This window comes from Thermobia domestica, unplaced genomic scaffold (genome assembly GCF_964235325.1).
Source record: "Thermobia domestica unplaced genomic scaffold, izTheDome1.hap1.1 HAP1_SCAFFOLD_1034, whole genome shotgun sequence".
Lineage (NCBI taxonomy): Eukaryota > Metazoa > Arthropoda > Insecta > Zygentoma > Lepismatidae > Thermobia > Thermobia domestica.
The window spans coordinates 1,945-27,506 of record NW_027656744.1 but is presented as its reverse complement, the minus strand read 5'-3'; the positions used below and the strand labels follow the sequence as shown (position 1 = coordinate 27,506).

Here is a 25,562-nt window from a genome sequence, read left to right as displayed (position 1 = left end):
CACCCCAGGAGGATGAAGTGCGTCCCGTCGTCCCTCGGTTGGGAACTACTGCTTGTGAGGGAAACATTCTAACAGTGTGTTAGCGTTTCCTTCCTCGCCTTCCAATTGAACTGTCTGTATACTGCGCATGTGCCAGTCAATTTCCATGAAAGATCATAAATAACACTGATACTTTCTATAATATTTATGAAAGAACGTATAATAGAATCTAGATCAACAACATACATCATTCATCAAAGTAACGAAAACGTGTTCATGAAACAAATTAATAGATATATTATATCAAAGTAAATTAGGTTTAAATTTTAGGCAATAGAAAACGTTATTCTGTAATAAGAACTACTACTCGAAGCCTTTGCTGTAATCACTAGTTGTTACCATAGCCGAGTGGTCTAAGGCGTTCGGCATATAAAGTACTATTCGAACTAAGTTCGAGTCTCCGCCGAGTAGAGCACCTTTTTCTCTCCTTTTTTTCACCTGTTCTCAATGTTTCTGTCTGTGTTCTTGTCGGATTCGATTAAATAGAATTTCGAATAGAGACCAATATATATGATAAATAATCATTTATTTCCGAATCTGCACTCATACAATATACATTTTCGAGATTTTGATTTTGGAAATGAAGTGTATATAATATTGAATAGTAAAAATAGTAAAATAAAAAAAAATATTTGTATAAATATTAATTAATTAATTAGAGTTATACATGGCTTTCCAATCAGGATTATATAGAGAGGACTTACTTCTAAGTGCAATCCGAAAACAAATATTTGAGTTTTAATCTGACCCAAAGTTGGTAACTTACAGGATAATTTATACATGATTGGTATTGTAATTTTTATGCTTTTATTATAATCCTCTGTAAGTTTTGATTTTACCAATTCTAAATGTAGAACGAGAAACAAGTGTAATATTATATTTGCTACGAAAAGCTTTTTAGCAATGATACTTTCAGGACGTGATTTGACGGAGATTTTGAGACCCCTTTCGAGCTAAGAAATTTCCGCCTTCAGGACCATATATTCGATCGTGCTCAATGTGGACTACCAATGTTTGCCCTCCACCCGCATATTGAAATTCCCCCCGAGGATAATTTTCTGAAGTCACCACTGTTTATAAATAGTTTTTCGTTACAAATCAGAGGATAATGGAGTAGTGAGTATACTTCATGTTTTTTCTTTTTCTTTTTTCTTTTTTTTTTTTTTTTAGCTATGGATTTAAGATTCGCTATTCATATAATGTTCCGTTCTAATCGAATTTGAAACAAAAGAAGTTTTCAATGAGTTACTCAAAGAAATATTTTCAGCCTCCGGATGAAAATAGGAAGACACTTAGAAAAGAAACAACTTGCTACCGGGTTTGAACACACAAACATGTGATTGATAGTGTATCGACCCAAACCACTCGCCCGTTTTGTATGCCTTTGCACATGTTCTTTTGCCTTTTGTGAAAGCAGTTTACTGTTCCATACTCGCTTTTGTTTATTCCGATACGACTATGAGTTTTCAGTAAATATTTGGACGTTACAGCTCTTGCAATGTATAAAAGTGTGTTTAGAAGAAATCACAATCGATATTATGTCCTAATAACATACGTAAAACAGGTTGAATTCGTGAAATGATTGAGGTTGGAGTGAGCGTAAATGTTTTCATAGTTAGGAGCCTGGATATGCAAACCCGCTTAACGTGGGGATTTAATTTTGTGAAATTTGGTACATACATAAGTATGTACTTAACATACATACTTAACTTAACATACATAAGTCCCAGGCCGCTTCTCTTTCTTCCTGCTGGACAGTGTGCTCGTGGAGGGACGTCATTCCTCAAACGTGACGGGCTAACATGGCCATAGAAGCCGAAAGCCCAGATATCTAAATCCTAACCTGTAAGAGGTCAGATGTTTAGCTAGTATTTTTGCATTCTATGCTATACCCCCAAAATTCTTCTTTTCAAAACTACGTACTGGTAGTTATGTACAGTACAATCAGTGACTTGTTATGTTCGTTTCGTAGTAATATTGATCAAGGGAATCTAGGTAATGTGGATTTTCTTTTCTAAAAAAGAACTTCAATCTAGGTAATGTGGATTTTCTTTTCTAAAAAAGAACTTCAATCTAGGTAATTTGGATTTTCTTTTCTAAAAAAGAACTTCAATCTAGGTAATGTGGATTTTCTTTTCTAAAAAAGAACTTCAATCTAGGTAATGTGGATTTTCTTTTCTAAAAAAGAACTTCAATCTAGGTAATTTGGATTTTCTTTTCTAAAAAAGAACTTCAATCTAGGTAATGTGGATTTTCTTTTCTAAAAAAGAACTTCAATCTAGGTAATTTGGATTTTCTTTTCTAAAAAAGAACTTCAATCTAGGTAATGTGCATTTTCTTTTCTAAAAAAGAACTTCAACAGTTATCCTATATAGCATTTGAATTTCCTATTACTAAATGAAATGTTTTACCATAACCACTGTTTGTAACACTTGTAATGAAGTCAAGTAACATGTTCAATAAAATTAGATATCGAGACGAGATTAGAATAAGAAGAGATGAGAAGAATATTTTCGTACATCACAAAACCATTCTTTTAAATCTTGCTTACATCCCGCTTTCCGTTCGAGAAATATATCACCCTAAGCAGTTTACAAAATCAAAGCCATGCATTATCTATCTGTATACATATATGTACCCATTTAACACTTACAACTATTTTGGGTGTGATGTTAGTGTAACATAGACCTAATTATTCACAGAATTCCTTCTTTTTTAACAGTTGTATGGTGTCAAAAATTTTCGGAAGAAAGAAATTTTTGGATAGTATTTTAAACGTTCTCCTTCTCGATTAATGAGTGTTATATAAAATCATAAAACAAGTTTCAGTTCATTCATAAAATTGAAAATCATATTTTAAAAAAATGTGAACATAAATACTGTATATGCAGCACAGCACCATTTCTATCGTGACGTCTTCCTTCATGAAACCCTGCCACCATATCCCTGCGTGCGTTTCAACAATTCGCAGTCATGGTGACCACTAGTGCTCTCAACGGGTCGGGTCGGGTCGGGTTGAAGACCGACCCGACCCGACCCGTGACCCGAATTGACTGACCCGACCCGACCCGACTGACCCGAACCGTGATCCGACCTGATTGACCTGACCTGACAACCCGACCCGAGCTGACCCGACTGACCCGACCCGATAACCCGACCCGAGCTGACCCGATTGACCCGACCCGACAACCCGACCCGAATAACCCGACCCGAGTGACCCGACCCGATAACCCGACCCGAGCTGACCCGACTGACCCGACCCGACAACCCGACCCGAGTTGACCTGACCCGACCCGACCCGTAACCCGACCCGAGCTGACCCGATCCGAGTCGGGTCGGATCGGGTCACGGATCGGGTCGGGTCAACCCGATCCGTTTGAGAGCACTATGGTCACAACACTGGGTGAACACCAAAATGCACTCCCATTGGGAATTGAACCCGGACCACGTGTACCGAAGTCTTACACGTTAACCACTAGCTAGATCAAGCGGGGATTTGTATATGCATCTTAATGAATATTTGGCACTTTTGAGGTTTGGTTATTTCTTTTTATAACTGATACCAATGTCCGACGTGGGAGAAATTTATTTTTATTTATTTATTTATTTTTATTTTATTTTTTTCTTTAGTTCTATGTGACGAAATTTTTCTTCAAGGTCAGTGTTCTCACCTGCTGGGACGGCAGGGCGTCTTCTCGGAAGGCAGTAGCAAGAGTCTCTTGGCGGAGACAAAAGGAAATCGTTTAACTACAATGATAAGGGTTGAGGAAACAGGAGAACACCTGTGATTTTTTCCAACCCTTCAACTTTCATTCCAAAATAGGTTCTTATGACTCCGGGACCCGTACCACTTTGATTTTTCTTTCTCGATAATTAAAACATATTTTACAGTATATATAGTTGCACGTAAGAAGATACATAATATGAATTTAAAAATACAGGTTGATATTTAATTATAAAGTACTAATTTTATTTCATCACTTTCAGCCCAACAAATGAAATTCAAACAATTCGCTCCCTAGGTCTTGGTCATTAATACTGCGTCTTATTCTTTGTCTTGCAGTCAAGTCTTGGTCCTGGATTTTGTAGTCTTGGTGATCTTTCATGCTATACAAGAGCCAAGAATGCTCACCTCATCGGTACAAATGAAGACCAAGTGTGATTTTGATTATGGTATTTCATACTATACGGAAAGCTAGAAAATACGCTCATCGCTACTTGGTGATCACCAAAACAAGGCCAAGAGCAAGATTACTATGCAATTCGTCTTGCATATCCAATCTTTATCTTGTTCTTGTATCGATGTCCTTGGGCTTGGTGAAATAAAATGAAATATTCACTTTAAGCAGGGGTGTAGCCAGCAGGTTCGTGTAGGAAGGGCCCGTCGTTTTTGAGGGGGGGGGCGGCTACAATGTACAAAGCAGAAAATGTGTTGCTGCTAGTGTTTTTCAGGCCTAAAAGAAAGGAAAATTTTGGTTTCCTTCTGGAAAACTAAAAACACTATTTTATCTTATTTATTATTATTATTATTATTATTATTATTATTATTATTATTATTATTATTATTATTATTATTATTATTATTATCCATAAATTATATTCAAGATAGTTTTTATTATGCTTAATCAAGAACTACTGCCCGGGACCAAACTCTATACTTTTGTGCCTAACTATAAAGATAACCAGAAAGTTCTGTCCCTTTTCGTGGAGGTCTGTGTTCAATTGGACCTCACACCGTGAGTTGAATGCGAGTGGAGATAAGGCGAACGTCAGTTGTTGGTGTGGGTATATCCAACATACTACCTGGTTGTGGCAATTCAGATACACAGTGAACTTGCGTAAAGACAGAGGGAACATGGGACATCCACAGAGCGTCATAAGAGCATGTATGCTGAACGAGTTCAAATGGAGGTCAAACGCCGCTGTAGCGGGACAGAAAATATGCCAGGCCTTTGTTGAGGGTGTCGTGACGACGCGGACAGTGTAGCGATGGTTTAACCAGTTTAAGGACGATGACCAAACCCGAAAACACCACATGCCAGAAGACCAACACATGTACGTACAAAGAGGAACTGGGACTACAATTCAGTGTGTGGAGAAACCATTCGGCAGCACATCCATCAAGTTGGGAAGCACTACAAGTTGGGTCTCACATGTTTTGACTCCGGGCCAGAAGGCAACGCGGCAGTCGCATGGGTTTATTTACTGTTTCGGAGCCATTTCTGGACAGGGCGTTGACATGTGATAAAAAGTGGGTCCTATACGAAGCTCCACGGCGCCGTCATCATTGGTTAGCATTGGTTAGCAATCCCATGAACCGATTTCAAAACAGCCGAAACCAGCACTGTACCAGAACAAGGTCCTTCTGTGTGTTTGGAGCATCGTGCATCAGGAACTGCTACCAGCAGGTCAGAGTATCAATGCAACTGTGTAGTGTCAGCAGTTGAGCTGTGCTCAACAAAAACTCAAAACTCTGGAGCCATCACTTCTGAATTGCAAATGGGTCCTCGTTTACGGGACAACGCTAAGTCCCACGTGGCTAGGATGACTCAGGACACCATTCTCCGCCTTGGATGGGAAACAATATTGCAACCACTATATTCCCCGGGTATTGCACCGTCCGATTATTACCTGTTCCATTCTTTGGACAATCACCTTAGAGGCCACCAATTCAAATCCCTAGTAAAAGTCCAAAATGCACCTGATACCTTCTTCGTTTCACGGCCCACCAACTTCTACCGCGATGAATTCCATGGCCATCCAGAACGTTTTCAGAAGGTCGTCGATGTTGATGGGGACTATTTTTGATCTTTCAGGTTAGGTGACGTATCGATGTTCGAAGGTGGTGGGTGAAAAAGCAACAAAACTTTTCTTGGTTACCTTTTTATTTAAATTTAAGACCTTGTATACAGAACCTATGTACACGAGATTGATTTTCTTTAAATTTCACTTAATTTCTTTATCGTCCTGACAAAAATATTTATTTATTATTCGTGACTAAAAAAAAAACAATTATTTTATTACACTGAGTAGAAATAAAAGAGAGCGAATGAAATCCAAATTGAATTAAAACATTGTTTCTCACCAAATTTTCCATTCTCTGTCTTTTAAAATACTTGTTAAAGCATATAAAAATATAATGTACTTACAAATCAGTTTAGTACCTTTGTTTTATGGCTGTATTTATCATACCTTGTTAAAATGTTTGTCTTTAAACTGTCAAATATAAATCGCAGTAAATTGTGTAATCTGCTGTCACAAAAATGTATCCTATTTTTCGATCGGTATGGAAAAACAATATTTCTCCATACTATTTTACCGTAAATTATTAATTGTCAATAACTTTGTTACTTTTAAATGAAGGAAGCGAGATAATTTTACTATGATGTTTTTAAAGCTGGTCATTTGGGGGGGCAGGAAACCATTTGGGGTTCCTGGACCCGATGATTCCCCCTTGGCTACACCCCTGAGTTTAAGGTCCCACGATTCTGCTTCGAGGCTAAGGGATATGGTGACCATGAGAAATGAATGAAATGGTGGAATGAAGAAAGTGGGAGGAAACAGGAGAACCCTGAGAAAACCCACTACACGGCGTTTCTCCACCACAAAGCCTACTTAACACAAGCTGGGATCGAACCATGGACACCATGCACCAGAGATGAATTCTCTACCACTGAGCTACCGCGGCCCTGCTTGGGCTTGGTCGTCCATATCCAATCTTTCTTTTGGCCTTGCTTAAACAACTTCTAGTTTTGTTCTAAATCCAGACTCCATATTGGCGTAGATATTAATATTACAGTCGATTGGTAAAATCAATCTTCCACATTTAAAAATTAAAGTACACACAAGTACAAAAATAAGCATTTACCATAAAAACACTAGCTGCAAGTGTTCAAAATAGATTTATGGCTTCTATAAAATCAATTGAAAATTGCTATTTTTAATTAGGCAGCTGGTGTAAAACAGCAGTTTTCGACTCCAGCCGAGTTTAAGCTCAACCTAAACTTAGTTGACCAAAGTGAACTGACCCGACTGACCCGACAACCCGACCCGACTGACCCGACCCGATAACCCGACCCGAGCTGACCCGATTGACCCGACCCGACAACCCGACCCGAATAACCCGACCCGACAACCCGACCCGAGCTGACCCGACTGACCCGAGTGACCCGACCCGATAACCCGACCCGAGCTGACCCGACTGACCCGACCCGACAACCCGACCCGAGCTGACCCGACCCGACAACCCGACCCGAGCTGACCCGACTGACCCGACCCGACAACCCGACCCGAGCTGACCTGACCCGACCCGTTTGAGAGCACTAGACCACAGACGGGAAGGCTAAGGATCATGCACCCTCTCCGCAACGGCACAAGTACCATTGCTGCAAAGAAACTTTCACCTCCCCCCCTAGGAGTCCATCATGGGTCCGCCCCTGCCAGTGACAAAGGACATGTTTAGCTAAGTTTGGGTAGACCTGGGGCCTCATTCTGTAACTCTTTGCGTCAATGGAACATAATTTGCGTTTCAGTTTGCTATAAGAGATATAACAGTTATAATTGATTTCTTTTCATGCTTTCGCTACACAAATTTTACGAAGTCTTATACGAAATCTGTCTCTGGTATATCGTCTCGAAATTGTTGCATTACCAAAATATATACACTAAACGACTCTATTATGAAATTATTAACATTTATAAAACAGTTTTAGAGCAATACAAAATCTAACCTAATTTGCAACCTTCGACATATCAGTACATGAGTAATGCAAAGATTAGCTCATAAGGTGTGTAGTCTCAAGGCTGAGGCAGTATATTTGGTCTCTCTTCCCCATCTTATATCATATGGAATATATTAATTTATTTAACTAGAAATTTCTCAAATTCTGCATTACAAATTATTCGATATTTTTCTCTCTCAGACTCAGAATGATTCAGATGTATAAACGGGTATTTACCAATGATACTTCGTGTCCTGTAACAGTGCTGAATCCCTCCTTACTAAGTAACGTTGGATTGATTCATTGTCAATGATAATTTGGACATTGTAATTGATAACAAGAGAAGTACATCTATTTTGCGAGTGCTTTGGAGAAACTTACATATTGTGAAGTGACTGTGAAATAATGTATAATTGTGTGAACTCTTGATTCAATTTGTTAAATTCAATTTGATTATTTTATCAAATTACGTTTATCCACAACTAAATTTTAACAGAATTATGAACTCTTAAATTCCAACGAAACAAAACTTATATTTATGATGTACATTTGCGAACGGCTTGGATAAACATGTATTTCTTAATTGTCATTACTGAAACTGCTAATAAACACAACTAATTCCCTTCCTGCTTTTGCGCATTCCCTTCCGCCTAGCCTGTTGCTTCCTAGTTGACTGAATGTAAGACTCATCATTTTCTCATTAAACAAAACCACGGAGGACACGTCCACAGGGGTTATTCGTCCTGAAGTTTGGATAGGTGCAGGATCGCGAGAAGCACAGCGCACTATTGGAGATCTACCATCTCCATGTCTTGGTAATACCATTCTGTAGGTTCATCGCCACAGATCTTCTCTTGGATTAGACACCTGACTAGTGAAGTGGAGACGAAGGAAAACATCATAAAAGATACATCGTGAAAAGAGAATTCGACGCCCCTAACAGCTCAACAGGATTGGGATCCAATTGTCGGCTGATTCCAGCGCATCCAGGTTCCTCCACTTAGATCTATTCATCGACGCAGATGACGAGGACAACGCCAGTCTAATAGCAATATTCAGACTAGTGCTCTTTTTCTGTTTTACAATTCAAACCCACCTTCTCTCTCTCTCTCTCTCTCTCTCTCTCTCTATCTATCTATCTATCTATCTATCTATCTATCTATCTATCTATCTATCTATATCTATCTATCTAACCTTTCCTTCGACTAGTCATTTTTCATAAAATGGAAACATCTTAATTTTATTTAAATTCAACCATAACTTTTACAGTTAAGTATCATGTTAAGCATCAGTTTCCTCCTCAATTGTTACATTCATTTTATAAGTACTTAGAAATTATTCTGAGCTACAAACTGATGATCCCACGCCAGGGCACATGGTATAGATAGCTGTGAGACTTACGCCCTTGGATCGATTCCCCAAAATCACAGCTCATTGTTATTATGATTATTGATCGTTGATTTTTTTCAAAGGAAAGTACACCTCATAGTAGCGATAGATAAGTGAGACATGTAAGAGATTTGTAAAGATAAATCTTATTGATCTGAACATAATGAAGATGAATTTTGAGTAAAGAATATAGTGTAATTTATAGCTCTTGTGGAGAAAAAGTATGAGTAGAATTACCTTTATCCCACCCTCCCACCCTCTCTACGTTTTGCATTTGCTAATTTAGGGTAACTTTTGTTTCATTGTTTCTCTGTTTATTAATTTATTAATGGGTGAGAAGAATTAAGAGTGATTTTCCCAAGTTGTTATATTTTGTTTCTCTTTCTGATAGTATATAAGAGGTGTCATTTATATTTTGGTGTCGGATATATATATATATATGGATAGTGGTGTAAGATATTTATTTATTAGTGTGATTAGAAATTGTGAATTAGAATTATGGTTATAATGGAGAATACTAAAGTTATTTCATCTACGTTAGATTGTTTAGTTGAATCCTCCCAGATTTTCTGGTAAATTGAATGAATCAGTTCAGTTATTTTTAAATCAATTTGAAGATTTTTTCCATCCTTCATAACCTTTGTGATGTACAGAAACGAGATTTGTTGCCATATTGTTTAGAAAATGGGGCTGGTGCTTTTTTATTAGCTTTGCAGTCAACTGCAGAATATGACAATCTCATTTATGTTCAAATTAAGAAGAAATTGATAGAGGCCTATCAAGACAATATTGTTTCGTAAGTTTTAGAACAAAAATGAGCAATAGGGAACAGTTAGATTCTGAACCTGTTTTAGATTATATTTTTCCTAAGTGGAAATTAATACTAGATTACGATCCGACGATGAAGTTAACGGAACAAATGAATTTGATAATCGACGGGTTATTGCCTTCATTCTATTCTGCTGTATCGAGGAAATCCTTCACGTCTGTTATTGAGTTCACTTAGGTTTAGAGGAAAGTACTTAGGTTTAGAGGAAATAATTAATTTTATCGTTAGCATGCGTAGTCAGCGTTTGCCGTGCCGTGAAGTGCCACTATGTGTCGTGGCGTGGAATCATCAGTTTGTAGCTCAGAATAATTTCTAAGTATTTATAAAATGAATGTAACAATTGGGGATGATACTGATGCCCAACACGGCACTTACTGTAAAAGTTATGGTTGAATTTAAATAAAATTCAAATCTTTCCACTTCATAAAAAATGACTAATCGAAGGAAAGGTCAGAGAGAGAGGGGGGGGGAATTGAATTTTAAAACAGAGGAAGAGCGCTAGCCTGAATATTCCTATTAGACTGGCGTCTTCCTCATCATCTGCGTTGATGAATAGATCTCCGTGGAGGAACCTGAATACGCTGGAGTCAGCCAACAATTGGATCCCAATCCTGTTGAGCTGCTAGGGGCGTCGAGTTCTCTTTTCACGATGTATCTTTAATGATGTTTTCCTTCGTCTCCATTTCACTAGTCAGGTGTCTAATCCAAGAGAGAATCTGTGGCGATGAACCTACAAAATGGTATCACCAAGACATGCAGTTGGTAGATCTCCAATAGTGCGCTGTGCTTCTCATGATCCTGCGCCTATCCAAACTTCATGACGAATACCCCCTGTAGACGTGTCCTCCGTGGTTTTGTTTAACGGGAAAACGAGTCTTACATTCAGTCAACTAGGAAGCATCAGGCACGGCGGAAGAAAATGCACAAAAGCAGGAAGGGAATTTGTCGTGTTTGTTAGCAGTTTCAGTAATGACCATTAAGAAATATATGTTTATCCAAGCCATCCACAAATGTACATCATAAATAAAAGTTTTGTTTCGTTGGAATTTAAGAGTTCATAATTCTGTTAAAATTTAGTTGTGGATAAACGTAATTTGATAAAATAATAAAATTGAATTTAACAAATTGAATCAAGAGTTCACACAATTATACATTATTTCACAGTCACTTCAGAATATGAACTAAGAAAAAAGTGCTAAAATACGGGAGGAAATGAGAGAAGAGAGTGCAAATGTTAGGGGAGTCCGGCAAGGATGTTGACTCTCAACATTAATTAATACTTATGTAGAAGAGATAGTGAAAAAGAGCCTACATAATGAAGACGACATTTCGGTAGGAGATAGAGTGATTAGATGTATAAGATTTGCAGATGATACGGCGCTTGTTGCAGAATCTAAAAATTAAATAAATAAGATGCTAGAAAACTTGAGGAAGAGCTGTGAAGAATATGGAATGAAAATAAATGTTAGAAAGACAAAGGCCATGGTGATTGGAATTAAGCATTCGGTGTCAAATATAGAAATAAGAGAGGAGAAAATAGTTTTAGATATTTGGGTAGTACTATTAGTGAAAATATGAAGTGCGAACCTGAAACAAAAGCAAGGGTAGGACTGGCGAAAGAAGCCTCTAGGAGGGAGAAAAGTCCGTTTTGTGTGACGTTGAATAAAGAGTTGAGTAAAAGATTTATGAAATGTTTCGTATGAAATTTGTATGTATGGAACAGAAACATGGATGTTACGCAAAAATGATGAAAAACGAATGGAAGCTTTCGAAATTCGGCGTGAAGAAGAATGGAGAGAATTAGATGAGTCGAGTGAAAAACGAACAAGAGGGTGTTAGAAATAGTGAAGAGAAAAGAACAGTTTTAGATAGCATTAAGAATAGTAAGAGAAACTGGTTGGGACATTCATGAAGAAGAAACTGTATCATGATGTACGTGCTAGAGGGTATGGTGAAGGAAAGAGAGGGAGAGGAAGAAATAGGCTAAAGTTGATGGACAAAAATAAAACAACAAAATAATACTAAAGACGAAGAGGTTAGCGGAAGACCATGGAGCATGGAAGCTTCTCAGTTGCGGAAAGTAATCTGCAATAATAGCAGAATACCTATGATGAGAATAAAGATGATGATTGAAGAGAGAGGAAGGCATTCCTAAAGGATAATCAAGGGTGCAGGAGTGTGTTCTTCTACCTGGGTTGCAGTGATATGAACATATGGAATGACTGTATGTATTTTTTTTTTTTTTTTTTTGTCTATGATTGTACGTGTATTATGGCAGAATTTGAGTAATATAGGTTATTGAAACTAAGATTTCCGTCCTTGACACCACGTATTATCACTACTATAGGAAAAAATATTCAACTTAATCCCAGACCACGAATTTACAAAGTTTACGTAACTCTTCTATTGTTCTTTCTAAGAGTTAAATGTCATATTCGTTAAGCTAACGTGTTCAGTGAAAGAGTTACCTAATATAAAGCAACAGTACACGCGAATTGCTAAATACAAAGCAAATAATGAAAAAAATACAACATATTGTTAGACAGTGTATGCGAAATTACATCAGAAAGTGAACTTTGAAAACTTATTAAGAACCTATTTTCTTGTATTTTGCAGGCGTCTGAAGGTTGCACAGTGCTATTATGGACGTTGAAGAGCATATTAACAGACTTCTTACCTTCAACCACTGCACGCAAATTATCAAAGGAATTCTTGAACATGAAAACTTCATAATTAGAAACTACAAGACGGAAACAACTGGTTCCGTTTGTGGTTTTATGGGAATTCACCTAAAACTGAAGATTGAAGTTCGTCATGGAACACAGGACGAGAGTTACCACTTCTTTGTGAAATGTGCTCCATTGCAAATCAGTCACCAGAATTTTGTATCCGAAATGGGTGCATCGGAGAGAGAAGCATTGTTATACGGTAAAATAATTCCGGATATGCAGCGTTTTGTTCCCCATATTGATCTTCCATTTCCTGCTTCATACTTAGCAGAACCAGATCTTTTTGTATTGGAAGATTTAGTAAGGTCTGGGTATACTCTACTTGATAAAACGCAGGTGCTGAATTTTGATCAGTGTGTTGGTGTTCTCAAATCCATGGCAAAATTTCATGCGGCCTCAAAAATTCTTGAAGCAAAGACGGGGAAAAAATGTAATCAACTTTACGAGTTAAACGAATTACTTTTGCCTGATCTTGAAGAACATCCTGGACATATGTGGGCTCAGTGTGGATATCGTGCGCTTTTAGGAATGATTTCTCTTATTCCTGGATACAAAAATGTCGTACAGCAGTATGAAGACAAAATAAGTAAATACTTTAATTCCTTATGGAATTTAGTGAAACCATCTACCAAACGTATGAACGTGTTATGTCACGGTGATGCATGGACTAACAATTTAATGTTCCGATATAGTGATTCTAAGAAGTTACTTGATGTGAAGTGCGTCGATTTACAACTGTGTCGCTATGTCCCTGCAGGAACTGATATATCCTATTTCTTGCACGCAACAACTAATCGACAAATGAGAGACCAATATTTGGAAGAATTTCTTAAAATATACTGGGATGCGTTTCGCGTAAATTTGCAAGGTTGTGATATCGATGTGCTATCAGAGATGGAGTCATTTGAAGTGTTCCGGGAGAGTTACGAAGAGTTCTGTGACTTTGGACGTATCCTTCTAACTGTAGATTTACCCCTTATTCTTCTTAGTGATTCCAATATGGACACACTAGTTGATTCATCATCAGAGGATAGTTTCGAAAAGTTTATGAGGATAGACCGTACGAGTTTTCTATGTTCGTGTTTTGAATCTAATGAAGTGTTTCGGAATCGGATTACCGAAACAATAGTGGAATTTCTTGAACATTGTCACATCGATTTACAGACATGTAACATGCAAACTTAATTTAATATTTTTCCTGTGCTTTACATTCAAAATTCAGATTTTAAAAAAATGATTTGTGTAATGTTGGCAGAAAATGTTTTAGATCACAGCATACTTCGGGATTTGATCTATGTTAGGTTAAGCTTGTGCATATAAACTTAGGATTGGTGTGATTATCATTTAGAATCGAAATTTATCTACTATTGCTCTTCATTACCTTTAGTTTCCATCAATATTTTTCTTTAAATTTCAATGCTAGATCTGATATGATGATGGACAGATAAGTAGCAGTTTTAAACTCACATTTTATACATATTTCATACTTTTAAACAAATTTACTTTAGACTTTATGGACTTTATGCAAAATCGTTTTGACGTACGATTAGCGTCATACTAAAGGCCTTACTACTCCAGGAAACATATGTTAGTCGAACTCTTTAATATGGCACTAATCACTCGTCAGAACGACTCTGCATAAGGCCCTATATGTTTCGTTACGATTTCTTATAATACGCTATTTAAGAAACCAGGACCTTCTTATAACAATTAGGTATTTAAACACATAATTCGAAAACAGGCAATCTTGAACCCATGTCCGTGTCACTTCAGTTACAATGTATGCTGTAACAACTAAAATATCATTTTTAACAATTTGATATAATTAAAATTTAATATAGACTGTTTGGATTTATGTTTTGCAATCATATGTTTACTCTTCATGATGTAACAAATGAAAATTTCTGCGCTACAAAATAATTTTTCATGATATTGCTTAGTAGTATAAGTAACTGGGTCCTAGGTCTACACATGAAGATATAAAATCTAACTTGAGATTGTGAATCAGAGAAAGAAAAAGAGAAAGAGAAACGAGAGGAAACATTTTGTACATGCAATGCATGATCGTTTTAAGTCATGTATCAGTGATTTACAATAAAGTGTGAGGAATACATAAGATGGCGGCCAGCTTAATACCAGGGTTTTATACTCTTACTTAATTCAATTATTTACTATTTACAATGTTTATATTTTCGATTATTTTGTGTTGCTGTAAACTTTGTTTCATGAAGATCAAGTGGAATATATCTGGTGGCAATGCTCCCTCACAATTTTAACATTTTACATACTTCCCAATGTATACTTCGGATATAGTATACAACAGTTCCTCATCATTTCCCGAGGACTCACGAAGTACAGTCTTTTACGGATTATTCATTGAGGATCTAGGAACTTGAAAATGGGGTAACAAAGCGACTTTCATTTACTTATCGACTGAAACTTGTACATGACATACCACCATTTCTGTGCGTGGTGCAAGAGTAAGAACTATCCTCGAGTACGGAACACGATGAGGAACTGTTGCATACTATTACCCATACTTCTTCAAGGTAATATCGGTTTAGTGCACGTGCCGTTATTTCCAATATTTTAAATACAATTGTGTACTTTTAACAAATTTAGTATCATAGTCGAGTTTGCTACTCAGCTGCGACTTTTAATAATAAATACCGCAATAGAGTCAAGAAAACAGAACAGTAAAATTGAATAGGCTGGAAAGCAAGCGAATCAACGTATAAATAAAACGAGAGCGGAATTGTGCTTAATTTGTTTGTTACTGTAGTACTGGAGTACAGTGTAGCTTGACCGTGTAAAAACGAAGTTAACCGTCATCTTTCTTTTGAATTGCAGAAAGAATAACAATTTGTTGCGAGAGTATTGTATGGTATACTGTATTTATGTCTAATAAAATTTTAAATTCTCATGTCTCTTTTCATTCACATTAGAGTGTTCAGAACGCAAGGGATTCAAGTAGAACTACCAGAGATGTAAAACAAAGAGACATAAAGTTTATACGCTCTGTTTAAATTCATGAAAAGTGAATACTACACCGTAAGAGTTATTTAAAGTATCTGGGCATGAATCTTTTTAGCATTGAAAGTAGCATCAGGTAGAGATGTTACATATGAAACACAACCCATTGTATGTCCAAAATGGACAAACGTGCACTGAGCACAACATTTCGAAGTTGACTTACACACATAAGTGTATATTGCAGTATCACAACATATTGGAAGCGTCTCACATTGGTAAACGAAGCGACGTACTTCAACACAAGTGCCAGCAAGCAGATGAGGATATAATCACCACCGATGGAACACGAAGATGCCCCCTCCGACACTTCCACACAAGCGCCTCTCAAGACTTTGTATAAGCGGAAGTAACCAGTTCAATTGGTCACTTCCTACCTACTGCAACGGGCAAGAGATACTCCCTTCTCTTCAAGCTGCAGCGATTGGGAGAGACTCTTTTGTCCCTACCTCTGTGCTACGAAGGGCAAGGTGTTTCCTTAGATCCAGCTGCCACGGACGGAGTTGTCCTTAACTGACAAACCTCGACCTCCGTGCTGTTACAGGTAGGAGTACCACCTGTGTTCAACTTTAAGAAAGCTTTAGGAGACATAAAAATTACTTATTGTGATCCATTGTATAAAGTGTACAAGCACTTTTGTAGTAATGAAAAGTGAAGGACACACATGTGCCATTGACTGTACTGACTTGCGCACAGAAAGCATTACGCCGGAGGCGCCGGATAACCATCCGGTATCTCTCACAGTATTATTTGTGTTGGTTTGTGCCGGTGGTCGACCATACCATTCCGGCTGAGATTCACCTAAGGTGACGCTTCAGATGCTCCAGGTGAGTATTGGGATGGTATGTTTAAAAAATAAGCCTGGACGACTTTCCTCAACTTCCTTGCACTTTGTTGTTGTTCCTTGATTGTTAATAATTGCAAGATAAATGGGACTCACAGTACTGTGTACGAACGTTTGTTAAGCCTAAATAGGGCCTAAGTAAAAGTACTACTTTAAGTCTTGAAGTGGATCAATTGTATAGCGAGAACTGCTTTACATAATGAACTAATTTTCAGTATCATTCCAAAAGCAAATGGAAGGAAAAGTGTTTCAGACCATACTTCCGTATCTTCTTATGTACACTGATAATCTGAAGCAGAAATTGCCACATTCCATTTAGAAGAATTTGAGGTCTGGTCTTATTAGACCATTCTTTGTGTGTTGCTGTAATTGATAATTTACCATTCTTAGAATATTTAGGATTTTATCATAGTATAGTAGCATTTTGTCAAACTTGCTACTATACTATGATAAGAAACTGATTTTTGAACAGAATGAAACTGATTTTTTTATATATATATATTTTAAATTGTATTCTTGGGGCAAAATAGAAATTTTAGAGGCAAAGCAAAGTATTTGAATTAACGGCCTCACATCAAGGGCGCCGATTTCTCAGTAAATTTGGGGGGACCATTCAGATGCAGAAGGTATATATATGAGGATTTTAAGGCAAATTGCATTCAAATTATGCCAAATATTGTATATTCATAAATACAATAGGGGGGCCCACATGAGCTTTGGGGGGGTCCGGGCCCCCAGAATCGGCGCCCTTCCCTCACATTAACTAAGAAGAAATTGTGAAAGTAAGTGCAATCTAACGGAATTTGTACGGCAAGGTATGAAGAACAAACAATAATAATTTTAGCAGAACAGAACGTATGTGGGCTTAGCATGCCCTCAGTTTCGATCAAAGAGGTAAATTTTGCAGTGAGGAAATAGTACCCCGAGCGGGCAGATTACGCAGCACTCAGATGATGGAACGTGTACGAGCGAACAAGAAGAACGTGCGCAAGCCTCACTGTATGTCGTGGATGACAAATGGGTACCCTCCTTTTGAACGTATCTGCATCTCCGTTCGAACGTAGGCTGCTTCTCATTTATTACTGTTTCTCAGTTGATTTCAGATCATGTGTTAACACAGGGGGTCCAGAGGGGCCTAAACTTAGAAAAAAGGTATTTTTCACCAAAAATCCTTATTTTCCCTCAAAATTTCCCGCCTCAGGGACACGATAGAGAAATGCGAATGACATCTTTTAAAAAGCTGTTCTACTCTGAAGAAAATGAGGTTACGAATCATGATCCTAGGATAAATAAGAAAGATGCTGTAGCTGCTTGACTGAAAGTCTATAACATACCTAAAAAAAAGCCATAAATTAAAAGGGATAAATATGTAATTCATCTTGCCTATATTCGTCTTTAATGATTTTGTTACATTCTTTTAAACTTTCTCTCTCTCTCTCTTTCTCCCTCTTATCCGGTCTTGTATCATCTGTCAAGCCTAAATCCTCTTGTATGTTCCATTGAATAAGAGCATTTATTACCAATTTGAATATCCCCTTAAGATCAAGGACATCAGCTTGTTTGAAGTGATGTATTGTGCATAGAAAGTAACTCTCTCTCTTCTCTTCTCTTCTCTTTGGCTTACTACTTTCATTCCATTCATAAGTATCTGTGGAGCATAGTTTTTCTAGATTCTCTTTATAATCTTTTTAAGAAGAAACAAGTAGTCATACAGGAGATCACTCACAATTTTTATTAAGGTAAAATACATTTCAGTTTCTGAAGCATAGAATATCTAATATTGTAGTTATAGAATATTATTGTATGTTAAATTTCTCAAGTCATGATAATTATGTATATGCTTATAAGTTGCCGCATTCTCGTCAAGTGTGTGAGTAGAATCAGTGAACAGTACAGGCCACTGCCCTGAACTTTCTCGCTCTTAAATAGGGTTGCCAGTTTTTTCGGAAGGAAAACAGAAATATTATACTATTTTTTTAGCGAAAGAAAGAAAAATGTATAAGGTTCAGAATTCACACGAAACAAACACGTACAATAACTATAATTGGAAACTGGGCAGTTTCATAAAAAAAATTGCAATACAAAAAGCACAAAAAGTATATTACGTAAGGCGTTGAATAAAGATGTGTCCTGACCCATATCCAGTTGGGAAAGTTGCTTGGTGTTCTACGAAGAGCTTACTCCTTCTCCACGTAGCCACCTCAAATTTATACACTTCTCCTACCGGTGCTTCAATGCATGTATGCCATCCTTGTAAAATTATGCTCTGTGAACCATGCTGATGTTGCGGAAATGAGCTCCTCAATTGAAGAGAAACGTTTTCTTCTAAGAAATCTCTTAAACTTGGGAAAGAGGAAGAAGTCGGACGGTGCCAGATCAGGCGAGTACGGAGGATGTGGCAAAATTTCGTACCCACAAGTGGCTGCTTGTCTTCTGGCAATGTCAGCGTTGTAACAGTGGAGCAGCAGCACAAGTTTCGACAGTTTTCCTCGTCTGGATGTTTTGAGTTTTGCTCTCAACTTTTGTAGCAGGTCACTGTAGTATTACTCAGGAATTGTGGCACCCATGGGAAGGTAATCAGTGATGAGGATGCCCTCACAATCCCAAAAAACACTCAACATCACCTTGCCAGCTGATTGTACCACACGAGCCATTTTGGGGGTGGTGACCCCTTGTGACACCACTGCTTGGACTCCATTTTGGTCTCGGGATCAAACGTATGGATCCATGTTTCGTCCTGTGTAATGAGACGGAAAAAATCCTTTGGGTCACGATTGCACAGTTTCAAACATTGCCTTAATGCTCGGACGCGTTGTTCCTTCTGAAAAGGTCGCAGCAGTCTTCGAATCCAACTAGCACTCAATTTTGACAGGTGTAGATGGTCATGGATGATTGCTTCGATAGACCCTACACTTATTTTGACCTGTTGGGATAGTTCTTCGATAGTTATTCGTCTATCTTCCAGGATTAGTGCCTCAACTTGTTTCGTCTCTTTTAGCCTAGTTGGCATAACCGTAGGACGTAAAACTCAACCGTTTTATTTAATTTCAATCACCCGGGTTACTTGCCATTTAGAAATCCGGTCGAAGCCTTAATTTTCCAGTAGGTTGTTGTCTGGGTTTACTAGATTGTCCATGAAGGGACAGTCTGATGTTTTGGATATAACGAAAGTTACGTGTTTCCACGTACCTCCAGAGTTCTGTTGTAACCCTTGTAAAAAGCGAAAAAGCGACTACCCATGCATGTGATCTGCGCTGCCGGGGTCACTGATATACTACATTAGAGATGGAGTGAACTACCACCACATGTTCACTCAACACCCACAACGAATTGTGACCTATGGACTTGTTAATGGACCGGTACCGCTAACCATCTGGCTCATATTTCCTCGATCATCACCTTCAAAATTTGCCCTTCGACTAGGTGTTCACTTCGGACGAGTGTTCCCGATTGCTCAGGAAGTGGGACACGCCCACTGCGCAGCCGAATCAAACCCCTGAGCGTACCAGTTTATCCTACTGTTAGAGTCGGCTCTGCTAGCAAGGCCTTATGCTCTGCACCCGAGCGTGGTGAGACCAGATCACATACCGCAAATGCATGCGCTAGTTACCAATTTCCACGGTTCGACCACAATCTGGTAGAGTCCAAACCAATCTGGGAGCCTCAGGCGAATCTGAGGGGCTTCATAATTCTCGGCACTGTCACCTCTATCGTTCAATGACAACCGCCTTAAGCCACAATATGTTGAAATATTTCCCTAGCTCGTACGAATGTAATTGTACTTGTCAGGTCACCATTTGGGTTTGAGTTGTGCTTTTTCCTGTGCAGTTCCCTCCCTTTCACTGGGATCGGAAATCCTTACCCAGATCTCTGGGATGGACACCTTTCTCAAGTCGTTACTTGGTCACTTTATAGGTAGTAGGTCAATTAACCCGGTAGGATCGCCCAAACAATACGGAACTTACTTCCTTTTGCGTATTGAGATACCATGTACACGTTGAAGTACTTCTTGCTTCCTCCCAGATCCAATGTTACATGTAACTCGCCATGTGGGAGAAGAGCCATGCCATCAGTCGAAATGATCGGGATTCAAACCTAGATCGCTTAAATGTAAGACTGCAAATTATAAGCCTAAGACAACAAATATTATATATACACTTATGTGTACAAGGTTACCTCGAAATGTGACTTGAGTTTTTGAATGGCAATACAGATTTCATGATTTGTACTGGACCTGTGCAAATTCTCCTATATACCTATTCTGCGTATACGTATTCTCAAGGAATAAATCATAAGAAGACCTGGACTTGGTATGTAAAATGTAAATAATACATTCAATTAAATTTTAATTTTAAGCCTCTATAAGTCAATCCGAACATGTTGAAGAGATTCTGTTATTACTTGAAATCTTGAAATCTTTGAGTTTTACGTCCCACGATTATGCCGGTTAGGCTAAAGGAAACGGTGATGATGAGAAATGAAAGAAATGGTGGAAAGAAGAAAGTGGCAGGAAACGGGAGAACCCCCAAGAAAACCAACGCACACGTTGTTTGTCCATCACTAAGTTCACTTGGTGCGAAAGCTTCACTTAGTTTATCGCCACGTAAACACACGATAATAGACAGCGAAAAGCTTTCTTTGCAAACGATTCAGCCACTCAAGACAATACATACTCTATCAAAATTAGAAGTTATTCAAATTTATTATTATTTCCGGTTTGGTTACTTATTTCCGTAGAGAAAAAAAAACTATTAAAGATATCAAGAATTTGCTTGTTTGGAATGAAATTAGTGTCCTAAGAATATGCCTTCTTCCTTAACCCTCTATTCAAATCGGAAATCCTCTTCTTCTTCTAAGCCTTTTCCCCAGTTAGCTGAAGTCTGTTTTTATTATCGCTGTGCTCCATCTGTTTTTATATTGTACCATATCCGCTGTGACACCACGCTGCATTATATTCGAGCCGGAAAACGGTTGAAATAAACGATTTTTACTTTCAGTCTTTATAACCATAGAATAAAAACAGTAAGGTAATGGCTTTCTGGTATGGATTCAGTGCTCTATGAACAGGCTCTATCTTTGATCTTATTACTCTATTGCAGCCAGTACTTAGAAATGCACTACTTCAAGTTCGAATATTGAATTCGCGTAGTTTGGAAGTTTTAGAGTCACATTGTGAAACGATAAATGTAAAACGATACTCACTTGTTTAGTTTCTACAGATGCATCACTCTGTTTTACGACCATCGATTTACCGAATTTTTGAGGCAACGAAAAAAATGTTGATCAGCCAATTCAGCTCTAAAGTCCGGATTTTAAAATAAGAATGTTGAATATACTGTGAATATTTATAGTATATATTGTAAATATAGTGTACATTTGCAGAGTATAATGTATTTTACACTATTTGACTAAAATACATTGTTGTAATATTTCTCATTCTTTCATACCGTAATTTTGAATATTATCGAGGACAGTGAATGAGGTTGTTTGGAATTTGCGCATAAACCTAGTTAACCCCTTACCGCATGTCGTGCCATATATGGCAATACCCTTCTTTCACTTTAGCTTTTGTATGATTTATCAAAGGCACCAAATTGCTGTTTTGTTTGCTGTGTGAGATATTGACGTGTATGAACAAGAGATTTTGGTGTCATCTGACATGTTCTTTGTGAGTTGTAAGTGTGTCATATATGGCACTTACTTATTTTAAGTCGGAATTAAGTGAAAAATCTAAAATTCAAGTTTTAATTCATTTTTCAAGTTCCCATATGAGGATTTGCAATACTGATTTTTTTTCGCTAAAAGAAAACCAAATTATGCAAAAAGGGGTTAATATCCTAAATGCTTGTCATGAACATTTATCTAGAAGAAATGTAGTATGCCTAGCATGAATCTTCTTGATCCAAAACTAAACGATTATGTTGTACACACAATTTCTACATGAAATTAGTTATACCTTATCAAGGGCGCCGGATGATCTCACAGTTCACGACCAGGGGATCTGGGGTTGTGTAATATCACTCAGGTTTAGCGGGAAGTCCGGGAATCCTGCCCCGAAGAATTTTGAAAATTAGTCCTACTGAAAATGCAACCTTAGGTATTTTTGAGTAAAACTGGTTTTCTTATTTTCTTCTTTTTTCACAGTGGAAGACATGTATTTTTGAATGAGAGCGTGGCGGCGTAGCCACGGAAGTTCTAGGGTTCTATATCTCTAACCCTAGCTCTAGGTTCTAGCCACTCCATTCCCATCGACTACTTGTGATATAAGAAGTGTGAAGAATTTTGGCTGAAAATAGCACGTTCAATTGTGCCTTTAAAAATTCTCAGCTCACAATTTCAGAATATTGTCTATTTTAATTCCTGATAAAATCTGCCCAAACTCTATATCCTCCCTCTCGGCTCTATGAAAATATCGAGACCTATTATAATTTAAGAAATGCGGTAAAATATTATAATTTTACTTATTGCCTTCTTTCTTTTCTTTTTATTTTCTTCTTTCTTTCTCGTGTTGGTGCTGAGCACCGGGGTACCATGGAGGCTGTGCCTCTGTCTTCTCGGAGATGTTTATTTCATGAGAAAGTGAGATTCTCTTTGTTATTACGAAGTATATTCACTACTAAAGAATAGAACATTCAACTTAGTCGCAGACTAAGAAGTTGTAAATGTTACGTGACTGTTCTATCGTTCTTTTAAGGATTTAGGATTCATATATATTAAACTGTCATGTTAGTTGATAATAAAGTTACTGGGAACAGTTTGTTCAAGACAAAAGTAAACACCTTAAATACGATAATATACGACATATTGTTAGCTAGTGTATGCGAAATTACATCAGAAAAGTAAAACATAAAATATTACTACTAAGTACCCATTGCCTTTTACTTTCAGGTATCTAGAGGTTTCATACACTCCACTATGGACGTTCAAGAGTATATTAACAAACTTATTAGTTTAAACCACTGCAAGGAAATTATCAAACGATATCTTGGAAATGAGGACTTCTTAATCACGAATTACAAGATAGAAACAACAGGCTCGGTTTCTGGCTTTATGGGAATTCATCTAAAACTGAAGATCGAAATTCGTCATGGAGCACAAGACGACAGCTACCATTTCTTTGTGAAGTGTGCTCCATTGCAAAACAGTCACAAGAATTTTGTGTCCGAAACTGGGGCAGCAAAGAGAGAAGTTTTGTTATATGGTAAAATAATTCCGGACATGCAGCGTCTTGTTCCTCAAATTGATCTTCCATTCCCCTCTGCATATCTATCACAACCAGATCTTTTTGTATTAGAAGATTTAGTAATGCGTGGATACACCGTACTTGATAAGACAAAGGTACTGCATTTCGACCAGTGTGTTGTTGTCCTCAAATCCATGGCAAAATTTCACGCGGCTTCCAAAATCCTTGAAGCTAAGGTGGGGAAACGCTTAAATGAAATTTACGAGATAAATGAAATATTTTTCTGCAATCTTCAAGGATATGTTATGTATGTGTGGGCGCAGTGTGGATATAAAGCACTTCTAGCACTCATATCTCTTATTCCTGAATACAAAAATATTGTGCAGCAACACGAAGACAAAATACGTGAGTACTTTAACTCTTTGTGGAATTTAGTGAAACCTTCCCCTAAATACATGAATGTGCTATGTCACGCTGATGCATGGACTAACAATTTGATGTTCAAATATAATGATTCCAACAAGTTATGTGATGTGAAATTCGTGGATTTACAATGGTGTCGTTATGCCCCTGCAGGAACAGATATATCATATTTCTTATACACAACAACTAATAGACAAATGAGAGACCAATATTTGGAGAAACTTCTTAAAATTTACTGGGATGCGTTTGTAGCAAATTTGCAGCGTAGCGACATTGAATTCAAATCTGAGATATTCTCATTTGAGGTGTTTCGGGAAAGTTATGAAGTGACCAGTAACTTTGGACTTATTTTTGCCGCGTTAGGTTTGCCTATTACCCTTCTTAGTGACTCACATATGGATGAATTAGTAGATTCATCATCAGAAGATAGGTTTGAAAAGTTTATGAAAGTAGACCGTGCTCGTGTTTTGTGCTCGTATTTTGAGTCGAATACAATGTACAAGAATCGAATAACTGAAACAGTAACAGAATTTCTTCAACAGTGTCGGATTGACTTGGTGTAGACTCAAATTTAATTTTAACAATTTTACTGTGTTAAGTAGTAATTTTTTATATAAACATTTGCAAGTATGTGCGTTATTAGAGCATAAAGTGCAAACATGCAACAAAATAGATCCTCTAAAAAGAAAGGTGGAAATACATAAAGAGTGTGCGTGTATAAAGTGGTGATGGCAAATATAGTAGCGAGTGTAGTAACAAATATAAGTCCAAGATTTAACATTGTTTACAAATCTCTATACAATGTTTCTTACTTTTGCAAAACAGGACGTTATTCCAAATGTTATAAGTGATTAAGTTCTTTGTATCTTCTTTACTCTTCAAATTTAAATCAAGTATGGCTAAGATTTCTATGGCCTAAAATCTTTGAAAATATATGAATGTATTTATGACCCATACATTTTAAATTGCAAAGTATTGCCTAAAACATTACTTTTTAAAAAAAGACTTCTTTGGGGTTACAGAAGTTTGGAGCATATCTGTGTGTATGTATTTTAATCAATAATATAATAATATACTAATGAAAATGTGAATCCCTAATTATATAGATGTACATTTCCTTTCTTCTTTTCACAAACAAATGCTGAAGTGAGGCTACTGCTCGAACACACACAATTTCACACTACTAGAACGTTTTACGTTAGCTAGTGAAACTATATCAGTGATACCAGAATATATGGCAAAAATCTCTTCAACATTTCAGCCCCTTGGGGCAAGAGAATGGTAACCCTCAATTATGCACTTTGGAGAAAACTAAATGAAAGTTTCAAGATTTGCTACAATTCGTAAATGTGACTGTCAGCAATCTTTATCACTG

General features: G+C 37.4%; 2 protein-coding genes across 2 annotated transcripts; both read left to right on the top strand.

Moving 5' to 3' along the window:
- The first annotated feature begins 12,601 nt into the window (after nucleotides 1–12,601).
- Nucleotides 12,602–15,574, top strand: LOC145677551 (uncharacterized). The gene has a single exon (XM_081748030.1). It carries the CDS (start codon nucleotides 12,621–12,623, stop codon nucleotides 13,890–13,892), a length of 1,272 nt encoding a protein of 423 aa, XP_081604156.1. The 5' UTR covers nucleotides 12,602–12,620; the 3' UTR covers nucleotides 13,893–15,574.
- Nucleotides 15,575–23,485: 7,911 nt separating this feature from the next.
- LOC145677553 (uncharacterized) lies at nucleotides 23,486–25,265 on the top strand. Its single transcript, XM_081748033.1, has one exon. The coding sequence runs from the start codon at nucleotides 23,497–23,499 to the stop codon at nucleotides 24,748–24,750; it is 1,254 nt and encodes a 417-aa protein (XP_081604159.1). The 5' UTR covers nucleotides 23,486–23,496; the 3' UTR covers nucleotides 24,751–25,265.
- Nucleotides 25,266–25,562: the final 297 nt, after the last annotated feature.

Excerpts from the sequence above, each read along its gene's own strand:
- LOC145677551 (XM_081748030.1), top strand. The coding sequence starts at position 12,621 with ATGGACGTTGAAGAGCATATTAACAGACTTCTTACCTTCAACCACTGC.
- LOC145677553 (XM_081748033.1), top strand. The coding sequence starts at position 23,497 with ATGGACGTTCAAGAGTATATTAACAAACTTATTAGTTTAAACCACTGC.